This window comes from Amblyomma maculatum, chromosome 2 (genome assembly GCF_055883805.1).
Source record: "Amblyomma maculatum isolate TAMU_Amacu chromosome 2, ASM5588380v1, whole genome shotgun sequence".
Lineage (NCBI taxonomy): Eukaryota > Metazoa > Arthropoda > Arachnida > Ixodida > Ixodidae > Amblyomma > Amblyomma maculatum.
Window position 1 is genome coordinate 84,351,330 of NC_139345.1, and position 12,052 is coordinate 84,363,381.

The 12,052-nt window shown below is 44.0% G+C and overlaps 1 protein-coding gene across 10 annotated transcripts in view; it reads right to left on the reverse strand.

Annotated features, from left to right (window-relative positions):
• LOC146199172 (uncharacterized) overlaps positions 1 to 12,052 on the reverse strand; it is a 210,027-nt gene that overhangs the window by 76,850 nt on the left and 121,125 nt on the right. For all 10 annotated transcript variants that reach the window (XM_084594635.1, XM_084594630.1, XM_084594636.1 and 7 more), the window contains 6 exons: positions 7,531 to 7,624; positions 6,037 to 6,166; positions 5,368 to 5,510; positions 4,614 to 4,741; positions 3,157 to 3,360; positions 1,150 to 1,331 (listed from right to left, as the gene is read on the reverse strand). In XM_084594635.1, the coding sequence (XP_084450761.1) occupies positions 1,150 to 1,331; positions 3,157 to 3,360; positions 4,614 to 4,741; positions 5,368 to 5,510; positions 6,037 to 6,166; positions 7,531 to 7,624 (881 nt within the window). The remainder of the gene's footprint in view (positions 1 to 1,149; positions 1,332 to 3,156; positions 3,361 to 4,613; positions 4,742 to 5,367; positions 5,511 to 6,036; positions 6,167 to 7,530; positions 7,625 to 12,052) is intronic.

The window sequence follows — 12,052 nt, forward strand, 5'->3', positions numbered from 1 at the left end:
GATGTGCCCGTCCACGAACGTGCTTGCGATCAGGTGGTCATACCACATAGCAATGAGACTTCACCATTTACCTAGGGATCTAAAGAGGATTTAATTCGTGGTTTGGTCCTCAACGAGCTCACTCGCTTGCTTCAGTTTAAGTGCCGGTGAGGCATCCGCCACCCTCCGGGACCTCCCAGTCGTCGGACGCTCAGATCGTCTTCATTCACAACTTCCTTGTGTACTCTGCCAACTGTGCGTCGTTACATTCATGTCTTGCGCTATCGTGCGTGCCCTGAGCGTCAAAATAAGTTTTTCTGTACACAAATCAGTTTATGCAGCCCGAAAGAGGCCAGGCTGCAAGTTAATTCGTCTGAGTTGGCGCGGAACACAACGGTTTTTTTTTTTTTTTTTGGGGGGGGGGGGGGGGGGGGGGGGGGGGGGGGGGGAATGACGATGAAATATGCTGTTTTACTAGAGCTTGCGGATACTGGCAAAACAGGCTTGCCAAGCAGGAGGTGACCGAACTACATTTTTCAGCATCCGCATAGAAGTTTAGCATAAGGAAATGCCTTTAACCTTGTTTTAAAGGTGCTCAAAACAAGTCGACTACAGGGCATTCACGAGTAGAGAACTGGATCTTTTTTTTTTATTTCTTGCTTGTGCAAAGTAGACATGCCGGTGAACTTGTGAAGCTTAGTCTCGGTACTTCATTGTCTTCATTCGCCACACTTTTCGCAAACATTCGTTCGTAATATTGATGTATGAATGGTAGGAGCCTTGGCCGCCGTTTCTAGATTATAATCGTGAGCGACTAGTGCCAGTCATATGTACAGGACGAACAGGTAGATACCTTCAATAAGGACTCCATTACAGGTTTACAAATCTGCTCATTTCAGAGATCTGTTGATAGAGATGGTAATAACGTAATAAATATACCCCCTCTTTGGATTTTACTGCTGAAATAAATAAAACAGAATGGGATAGAGAAGATTTTGGCCGCGAATATAGTGGCGGCCGGTGGGAATAAAATGAAGAGGGAGAGGATAGCGAGGAGAAGTGTTGAATAAAGCGATGGCGAGAAAGGAAACCTAAACCACTGATTCGCAATGAGGGGGTGGACATCTTAATAATCACGTTATCTGGAACCAGCTTCGCAACAATGCTCACAGGTCGATGTTGAGCCGGTCGTCAGTGAAGTCTTGAATGAGAGCTCGAAGTGCCTCCAGACTCCCTGAAAACTCGCTGGGCATCTGCTCGCTGATGCTGCTGAAGGCCGTGACCATGCCGGCGACTTTGTTCAACGCGATGCCGAAGTCTTCCAGTCCCAAGCTCTTCACCACTTGAGACACCTGTTCGCGAGGGAAGGCGTGCTCGGTTTAAAATAAGAACGCCGAAAATTTCTCAACACTAATACTGGCCAGCTCATAACACACAAATCAGAACCTGCTAGTTAAGCGTTGTGATAGGCTGTTATTCAAATTCACATGCACAGGAGCAGGGCCCGGAACAGCAGAAAGCGAAGGATAAGCCCTGTTTTTTATTTGTTTTTAAATACTGAGCGTGTCTCTTAGAGCCATTGTGGAATGCAGAATTGAATAGCTTCTCCTTCCATGCTTTAGCTGCCTGTCGCTAGATATCAAGAAGGATCAGGTAATACCACTTTAACTTTATTACGGTCGGTAACTTGAAGAGCTCGTAATGATGCCACGAAACTAAATGGGATTGTGTGTACGTCGGTGCGACCGAGTATAATTTCAACAAAAAGGCAAGTTCGTTCTCGGCGGCATGTTGAAAATGCATGCATAGATGATGCGCACATTTTTTTTTTATGTTCAGATATCTTCAATTTGAATATTAACGATAGTTCTGCATTTGTTCTTGTACTTCCGATGAATTGGGATGACGTTTGTGGCAACGAGTTCGCAAGACGCGATTCCTCGGGGGTGCTTCATTTATGACTACATTTCCTGTACACTTTTGTTGCTAGCGCACTTTGCATTGGATGACATTAAATCATAGAGCATAACTTGAAGTATGTGCAAGTATATTTTTGTAGTTTGAAAAAGAGAAGTGGCAGACTGCCGTTTAGCCTTTGGCATAACAAAGAGCTCGGCAGCTTCAACGCAATGCACGTGAAAAGGATTTCAGCTTAATGGCAAGATGATAAACTGATGCCCTTCTGAACAATTCAGTTACTGATTTCACTAATAAAGATGCAGATAATATTTGCTAAAATTCTGATATCGTGTGAAAATGGTGCTACACGAGTTTTGCTCTCCTGTCGCCTAGGTTTGTGTAGTTTGCTGGAATAAGACGCACATTTGACACCAATTGTGTATCTTCTTTTATTTATTGGCTGAGTGGCCGCAGCGTCATACTGCGGAGTTTTATGACTACATTTCCTGTACACTTTTGTTGCTAGCGCACTTTGCATTGGATGATATTAAATCATAGAGCATAACTTGAAGTATGTGCAAGTATATTTTTGTAGTTTGAAAAAGAGAAGTGACAGACTGCCGTTTAGCCTTTGGCATAACAAAGAGCTCGGCAGCTTCAACGCAATGCACGTGAAAAGGGTTTCAGCTTAACGGCAAGATGATAAACTGATGCCCTTCTGAACAATTCAGTTACTGATTTCACTAATAAAGATGCAGATAATATTTGCTAAAATTCTGATATCGTGTGAAAATGGTGCTACACGAGTTTTGCTCTCCTGTCGCCTAGGTTTGTGTAGTTTGCTGGAATAAGACGCACATTTGACACCAATTGTGTATCTTCTTTTATTTATTGGCTGAGTGGCCGCAGCGTCATATTGCGGAGTTTGCCGTCGCCTCGGCAACGCAGTGATATGCGGCTGTTATGCAGTTGCTATGCAGCTATTGTCATACAGCTGTTGCTATTCACCTGCTTGCCAATCACAGCTGCTCCATAAGCAAGACAATATTTTGCTCGGGGTAGTGACCTCCGCAAACAGTGTTTTCACACTTATCTCTATGACATCGACATACTATGGCAGTCAAAACACGCTGTTTTTCACTGTTGTGAACGCACGCAGAATTCTGTCGCTACCATTCGCTTCGCACTTGTCGCAAGTTCACGTAACAACTCTGCGGGAAACATGGTGACGCGTAAGGAGATAGCCATTTGCAGTGAAAGCGATTTGCACGCGCGTACCAGGTTCATAACTTTTCCGTAGTCAAACACGGACTGCAGCTCCTTCATGAGGTTCTCCAGGCGATCTGTGGGCATGGTGCACAGGGAACTTGCCACTGCCTGTGGAGTGTCCGCGTCGTCTAACATTATGTACGACGAAAGCGTCTCAGCGTTGCACTCCTGACTACTCTTCTGTTTGATGCTTGATCCGAGCGTATGTAGAACCTGCATGAATAAAAAAGAAATGGGTAGAGCGCGCTTTTGATGCACGCCATACGAAAAAAAGGAACAATGATTAGCAGCACGAAATAAAAAGACTACTTGTAACAGTTCAAAGTTTATTAAGAGTGCTTGTTATGATAGCTATAATAAACATGAACCGCATCTACCTGAAATATGTCGTTAAATACGGACCTCTCTAAGAAATTTAAAAGATGCCCCTGAAATACGAGTCAGTGAACGCACATGTGTTTGTACCTGTGAAGATTTGCATCCCATCTAAGCATATATCTATCCTGGTATGAGAGACGTCAGGCGCTGCATGGGCAACGCGCGCATTTGTCAGATGCACTTGGCCAGCGCAATCTGTGAATTCATTATGTTTGTTGTTGAATGTGCAGTAATGAACGGACTCGATTTCGCCCTATAGTTTGGCGGAATTGGTCCAGTGCGCTGTTTTGCTTTTAGTGACGCAATGGTAACTGCACTGCCACAACAAAGTATGTAGTGACCGACTGAAAGAACAGCAATCAGGAATTAGTTTCATTACCTTCTTATCGAAGAGGTAACGTGATAGTTTTAGAATATGTGGCATATTGTGGCATTTTTTATTCGGTACATTTACGATCTGATTCCAGCATTAATCCTATATATTTGATCTCCTTCCTGGCTCCTCTCTCCGTTAAAGAAAAAAAAAAGCACTGCTTGTTTTGAGCATGTCTTCCGAATCATTTTTTAGGGAATGTGCGCGCGCGCGTGTTTGTTTGTGTGTGTGTGTGTGTGTGTGCGTGCGTGCGTGCGTGCGTGTGCGTGTGCGTGTGCGTGTGCGTGTGTGTGTGTGTGTGTGTGTGTGTGTGTGTGTGTGTGTGTGATAGGTAACGTAATAAATCCCAATAAATTCTGCACGCGCGCCTGGTGTCGATTATTTCAAACTAGTACCTGCCTCGTTGCCTGTGAGCACGCGTTTTTTGGGTTTCAGTCCAGACAACGGCGGTCGTATTCCAATGAAGACGAAAAGCTTAAACTTCTGTGCCTATAGTGACATCGAAACGCCTGCAATGCACCCTGGTCAATTCCCCGCAGTCGGTACGTGTCATTAAGACCGAGGACATCACCATCATCGCAATCATCAAAACACAGCTGCAGTCTTTGACAGGATTGCTTTGTTGCGAAAGGTCAACAATTTATTATTTCGCAGCACTAAGTAGAAATACGACATCCCAGGCATCGGCCGCTGCACCGAAGGTTAAGAATCTTACCGCAGGAACATTGACGCGAGACTCCAGAAGCATGTCCACAGTGTCAGGTGTCATGTTGGTCTGGCTTAAGAGAACGCTTCTCGCGTACCTCTTGTTGCCAATGAAGTCCGTCAGTGGGAGGCCTTTGCCTGGAACAGGAGACAATACGAAACACTGCGTTTTCTCCCTAGCACTGTCACACTCTCAGTGCGTGCACGACACTGAATGACGTTTGTCCTTGAGTTCAGGACACGCTCGCAAGTCAGCGAACCAGCCTTGCATAGCATACCAATGCTACTGACACAGAACGCTGCGCTGTTATTGCAACCGAGTGTTTCGCCGAGTCGCCCGCAACGTGGTTACGCGTTCACTCTCGTCAAAACACGTTTCCCATGGCCGTTTCCTCGTTTTGACAAGTCTACAGTGCACACAGCAGCAAGTGCACGAACCGTATTTATTATCGCCTCGGAGACAGGTATGGGAGTAAAAATGCTAGCTCTCACTACACAGGAGAAACCCATTGATGCATTTCTTGTAGTCAAAGCCACGTAGTTTCTTTTCATACCCATTGAAATCATTGAGATTCTCGACTGACAGCCTCTTAAGCAAGCTTTGCTGTCGTATTGCGAATCGCGTTGCACGCCTGTGTGGATGCTCATGAATATGGATGCACTTGTGTAAAGACAGACAAACTGGTTGGGAAATACTTGGTTTCTGCTTTGTGAGAGGTACATGTTGAGTAATACAAAGTCTCTGGATCTCTGAATATAGTTACCCAGCAACTTTTGCGTCGTCTCGTCTTGAAACAGGTCCTCCAGAGGCCTGAGGAGATCAGCCAGCACAGGTAGGGACTTGATAACGGACAGTATGCCATCGTCTTGAAGCAAGGGCGATAAATCATGGACTAGTTCATTTATCCTGAAAAAAAAAAATAATAGTGAGGTAAGCTTTTCTGCCATTACCACGTTGTAGATGAAGTTTTATGTGCTTTTCGAGGGCGTTCGTCCTTCTAGTGGCGTCATAATATCAGCAAAGATAGTGCTTTTTACCGGCAGATTAAAAAAGCACTGTACAGAAAGTGTAGGCGGGCTAGGTGGTTTATGACTTAAAAAGTGGTATAGCGCACTGTCAAGATAAACACCACAGCATGGAGGAGGGAGGGGGAGGGGGGGGGGGGAGAGAAAGAGCGAGCACTTTATCTGCCTTTGTTCTAATGCCTTCATTGTTATTTTGTGGGCGCGGTTAGCATCCGAAAAGAGCATAATGTTTTCTACAGGTTCTACCTGACCCAGTAGACCCACCGCTGCCTTCAGCCGGGGCGCGTTTCAGGGGTGACATGACTCACTGACCACCGGCCGGTTTTAAAAATATACTGAGAAAGTATAATAATTATGTTCTACGAGATATCTTAAAAAGATAAGAAAAGTCGTAAAAATTTACTAACTTTGACCCAGGATAGGTAGGTATTTCCTCGTAGGAAGATTTGTTAAGGCACTTGTTGTCTACGTTGCATATTAGCGACTGCAGCACGGGCAGTCCACCAGCGCTGGGCAATGCCCGAGCGTTGTAGTAACCTGCAAAAATTAATAAATAATAAAGAGAGAGAGAGAGAAAGAGATAACAATATAGTACGACTAGTTCAACATCCTCTCCAACTCATAATTTCCTCACAGGCGTTTAACTTTGTGGGTCGCCATTCCTGCTGTGCTCTCCACATAATTAAATTCCAGTCGTTATTTTTGTTTTGATCCAGATTTTTTTTTACCTCGAAAGCAGCGTTGCCTATTCGAGGTTACTCTGAACACCTCTTTGTCTCACTAGTTTGCTAATTATGGTCAAGAAGCATCCACTGAAAACAAGCGAAATGCTAAAACGCATCGCAGCCATGAATGATAGCTAAGGTAATAAGAAGGTCTGCTTAATTCGTATACCGTGAATTTTCGTCGTTTTCGTTCGATCGGTTTTCACTCTCAGCTATTTCTAGCAGGGTGCTGTCAGCTGTCCTTCAGACTAGCACCAGCTGGAAGCACATATATGAAAGTAGAGCACAGATGTACTGGCAACGTGTCCACGCGACAGCAACCTGCATATGCGATTTGTCAGCTGTTGGTTGACAGCGGTGTGCTTGCGGGCGAAGGTTAAAGCACGGATGTGCTGAACGTAAACAGCGTTAGTTAGACGGGACATGGAGGCAGGAAGAAATAAAGTGCGTACGCTGTCCCACGACTAATATTTTATTGTGCGTGTCGAGAGAGGTATAGGGGCCTCGCAAGATGGGAAGCGTGAGCCAAAGCGAACACAGCCCTGGGCCGCTTCATGTGCCAGTTAACTTTTAAAACGTCATAAGCTGCATGCACGTATAACACGCATAAAATGGCGAAATCGGGGTAATAATGACTCGAAACTGAATACACCACTTTGCAGCAGTTTTTACAACTTTTCTTAAAAAAAAAAAAAAGAGTTAAACACTGGTGCTAGTAGCTTCGTAAAAGGACCTAAAATGTGCTATGTATTTGTACACTTGTGTTTTCGGTGTGTAAGAAAACTTACAGCAAAATTTAAGATTGTTTCAAGAAGTATTATAATGCGGTTAACTGATGGGAAAGACCAAAAGGCTGAAGAGTTTTTAAATTTCCTTTCTACGCCTTAACGGTCCACATCGAGCTTTACATCTGCGCATGTAAAAACGCAAAAAAAAGAAAGTATTTCACAGCTGCTGATACATAGGTGCATCATTGTCCCTTTGCTGGCACTTGATGCTAGTGAGGCAAACGTCTCCGCTATCGTATAAATTATAAAGGTTTAAAGAACAGGCCGGTTCAAGGGCACGATCTCCACTGTTGTTCAGATGCATTTCAGTGTGACAGGGTGAAAAGATGGACACACACGTACACGCGCACATATTCACGCAGAAATATTGGAAAGGGTAGTGGCTCACATGTTTCTTGGCTAACTGGAGGGACGACTTTGCGCAGCAGCAGGACGAGGAGGAAAATAGTGAGTGGCCAGAGCAGCTCGAGGGCGAGGATCACCTGCGTCAGAAGAGCGGGTACAACGCCCCCATCGATCTTTACCGCACGCAGCTGAAGCGTGCACAGCGTATCACGTTACGCAAAAACAGGAGTAGAATTGTTGTCTCCGTTACTCTAAATTCACCTTGCATGTTTCCCTCAGGCATTTTTCAAGTTGTGAACTCTGTACGCATATTTGTCGGATCATGCATTTTATCATTTCATTTTATACCATTACTCCACGACGCACCTTAACACGTATTTAATGGCCGCATTTTATCTCCCCCTTCAATCCTATTATTTTCCTCGCCATTCTTTTTCAATCTTTCTCTCCTGAATTCCCCTTCCTACACAGAGTAGCATGCCAGCGAAATCTAAACGCCGGGAAAATTTTCTGTTTTTCATTAAAGGGTCTCTCTCTTCATTATTCATTGGATCACACTGCAATACAAAATAACCTTCGTCCCTAGAGAAACGCCGCGAAACGTGACCAGGTCCTTAATGAGTACCGCAGCTACGAGACTTCAGCAGGAAGTGGTTTTCACGGCAGAACAATCAATGCGGCAAAACAGGCTTCCAGAAACACGTACAAGACGTGAGGGAAGATTCTTCTCCCGAGAACAAACTTGAAAAAGTAAAGCCTCAGTCTGATGGCCAACGTTTCTTCAATAGGACATGTCGGACGACAAAAACAAGCCACTTCTCTCTTTTTGCATATGCCCATGTTTGTTCCTACAGTGTACAAGTTTTAACGGCAAAAGTTAAAACCGACGTTAAATAGTTAGGGCCCGTATTGGAAAAATCACATCCATGTTAAAATAGTTCTTGACTGGCCACCTCTTCCGCTGTCTTCACCCGATTATCACGTTAGCCGAAGAGACGGGAGCGAGACCATCGTGAACCTTTTCTATGGGAAATATTATTTTTAGTCCGACTCCTGATATGCTGTCGTGATGTGTCGTTTTAATTGCAGAGCCATAAAGCACGAATACGGCCGTCCGGGCAGCGGCCATATATTTTTGCGCGCAAATTTATCATGCGAATTTATTTCTCAGAAATTGTAGCCGGTGGTGGATGGTGAAATATAGGGAACACCAGCACGCGGGTCTTACACAATCCTCACCGCTGTTGAGTATAGAATGCGAGCGTAGCAAAATAGACTTTATAAATTTATTAACGTTCTTCATTTAAAGGAAAAAAAGTATAAAAACATTATAAACTCGGTGACTATCTGCCACTTTACCAGTGCATTCGTTAGGTTAGGGTTCTAGTAAAAGAAATAGCGGAGCTTGAAAAACTATTCCAGAGTTCATCAGAATAATAATTTAAGTAAAAACGCGTGAACATGACATGTAAAGAGCTTCGTAACTCGTTCACTTTGACGCCTGTACTACGCTAACAATTAGAAACAGAACGTAAGCTTATCTACGATTTGATACGCTAACACGAAGCTGCCATGTCGAACTGATCGCGAACGAGCGCGTGCCGTTGCCGTGAACTCATGCATTCCCCGCCACTTCAAGCCCACTCCGGTAGCTGTGAACCTATGTCTATCTTTTGTTTATCCTGAGCGCAATCACATCCTGCAATTCAACCGCTGCGGACAAAGGCACCAGTGTGTTGAGATTTTCCGCAAACACTAAATATTGGTGGGTGATATAAATTAATCCACGCTCTTCCAGTACGAAGTGCCGTGCAGGCCAACGGACAGGCACGTAGCTTTGAGAGGTGAAAAATGAGCGACCTTGCCCGTGCTACGCCTAGGTTACCCCTCTGGAGGAATGCATGAGTGCCGTTAAATGTTCTAAGTTCGTGCATGTACCCGTGAATAACACGAGGAAGGTTGTCACTCACTGAATATTTTTTGCACTTATTTCTTCAAGTCGCGTGTAAGCACCCAGCGTAGACGTAGCTTGCACGACAGATGTCTACTCACAATCATCGCCTATCATCGGCGTCACGGTCCAAGCATTACTTTTCTGCTTCATATACTTTATGCATGCGCCGAGCAAAGCGAACACATAAAAACACACAAAAATGAGGAAGTGCGGGCACTGCAAGGGAGTGTGAGAACGGGCAATGAGCACTTGCGAGGGAGCTATGAACGCGAACACGGCTTATAGCGGGTACGTCGCAGCTAAATGTAAACAAGGTTATAGAAAAGAAACGCTGAGTCTTAGCCCAGAAAAAAAAAAAAAAAAAACATTTAAGAGTAGTTTAAGAGTCTCCTGGCTTAGCGCTTTTTTGTTTTCGTTCACGAAAGTTACTTAAATAATAAACACTAATTAGCTAACTTTTCATTGATTGACTTAAAGAAGAAGCGTCAATGTAAATGTTATAGATTTTCTCAAGAAACAGCTAGCTACGTTGTTTCCGTCAAGTTATAGTTTACATAATCTTTTTACCAGCAGAAAACGATACCTGGCTCCATAAAAAAGAGCTTCGTCGTGACGACAGCGATAATTCGAAGTTGCGAGAAGCTTACCTGATAAGAAAATCCGCTTTTCTGTGCAGTAAAGTCTCTGATGTGGGTTTGTGTATTCCATTTTTCGAGATCTACATCCTTTTAATTGACTTTCTTTCATTTTAGCAATTCAAAATTACCTCTTAGTCTTTACTTATTTAATTAATGAACTTTGGCGAACAAAACAATATCCAAGGTTACAACAACAGACCCTGAACAGCGCTGGTTTCTTGGGGCTAGGTCCACAGTATTTTAAGGCGAAAGCTTTGCTAGGCTCATGGAACGAAACTCTGTGCGAGGGAACTGTGCGCGTGATCTGTGGGTCGCGTCTATGCGCTGATGTGTCACTCGCAAATAGCGGACTTGTGAGGAGGGAGATTAAGAAACAAAACGATTGATGGTGATAGGTAATGAATCAACGTTACTAATAGGCATCGACAAAGTTAATGAATAATGCTGACGACTAATAATGATGATGATTAATAATTAATAAATGACCTGTAATGGCCAGTATGTTAAACTACAACTTGTAATGACTGCAACTGACTGGAAATAAGTGAAAATGCTTAGCGATGAGTAGTGATGACTACAATGACTATGCACTACTCATCATTACTGATAATGACTACGAAACGACCAATATCTCACACGACAACTTGTAATGTCCGCAAACTGATTGGAAATGAGTAAAAATGCTTAGCTATGAGTAGCGATGACTACAATGACTATAGCGTGACTCATTATGACTATAAAACGACCAATATATCAAGCGATGACTTGAAATGACCGCAACTGACTGGCAAAAAGTAAAAATGCTTAGTGACGTGAAGCAAATGATAGAAGGTGAAGGGTAGGTTTCCGCCGTTCTCTTCTTAAACGACATCTAAGAGACCTTCAATTCATTTAAAACCTTGGTTGCGTTTAGCCTGGACGCCCGGTATATAGACCGCATGTCACAGAAAAACACACCCTTTCTATTCGAAGAGCATAAAAAGCTGTAACGTAAGGTGCCCTTGTATGTGCATCTTGTGAAGATACTGCGCACTCATAAGCAAATAAAATTTCTCTCATACGATGCCTTTTACAAAAATCCATAAATTTTCATTCGTGTGCTTCACTGCCAACGAAGTTACAGACAATGTATGTACACTACTCTTGTTAATGTCTGAGTAAATCCAACCCATTTATTTATATCATGAGCGAGTTTTATTTCCCCAAGCTTCCACGACCTGCGTACCATTTGAAAGGGAGGAGCCACTGAGGTTATCTTTCTCTGCGGCAATCGCATCGGTGGACGTGGTTCCCTAGGTGTGCCTATACTGTCAACCTTGCATTAAATTATGACCGTAAATTATTTTCAGTATCCCTTTAGGGAGGCATTAAACTAATAGATAACAAAGAACCGCATCTGCAACTGGAGACCCAGTGCATTTGGCCGCCGCCCCCACTACTGAAATACCAGCATCTGGCAGTCTCGGGTAGTCACGGGTTAGGTTACGCTGAATTGCGGCAGGAGTGGGATGAAACAAAAGGAGACTGCAGCTTTGCCGATCCTCACCATAGTGTTTCCTTAAATGTGCTAGTGATGCTGTTTGCTGATACCTACAGGCTCGCACTCGAGTCGAGACATATCTCATAGCACTTTTACAGAGGCGAGCGTCAAATAAGGCAAGCACACTTTTCCCCGCCGCGTCAAGTTCACCCTGAGGAAGCCTGCTGATGTATCTGTTAGGAAGGGGGCTTTTACATCTTCGCTGTCCGACAGATCATCTTCAGAGGCTACGCAAGCGTTGTATACATTTCTATCGCATGACGTCGAGAAGATAGGCCTCAGATGTCGTTTTTACGATTATGCGACTATCCGAAGCAATCGATCGTCTCTTCGCGCGCAGTAGCTTCATGTGAATGGAAAATAAGCGATCTTCCTTTATGACTCGTCAGGTCGAGTGCTTGATCTAACCGAACGCATTCCAGCTCCGAAGCGG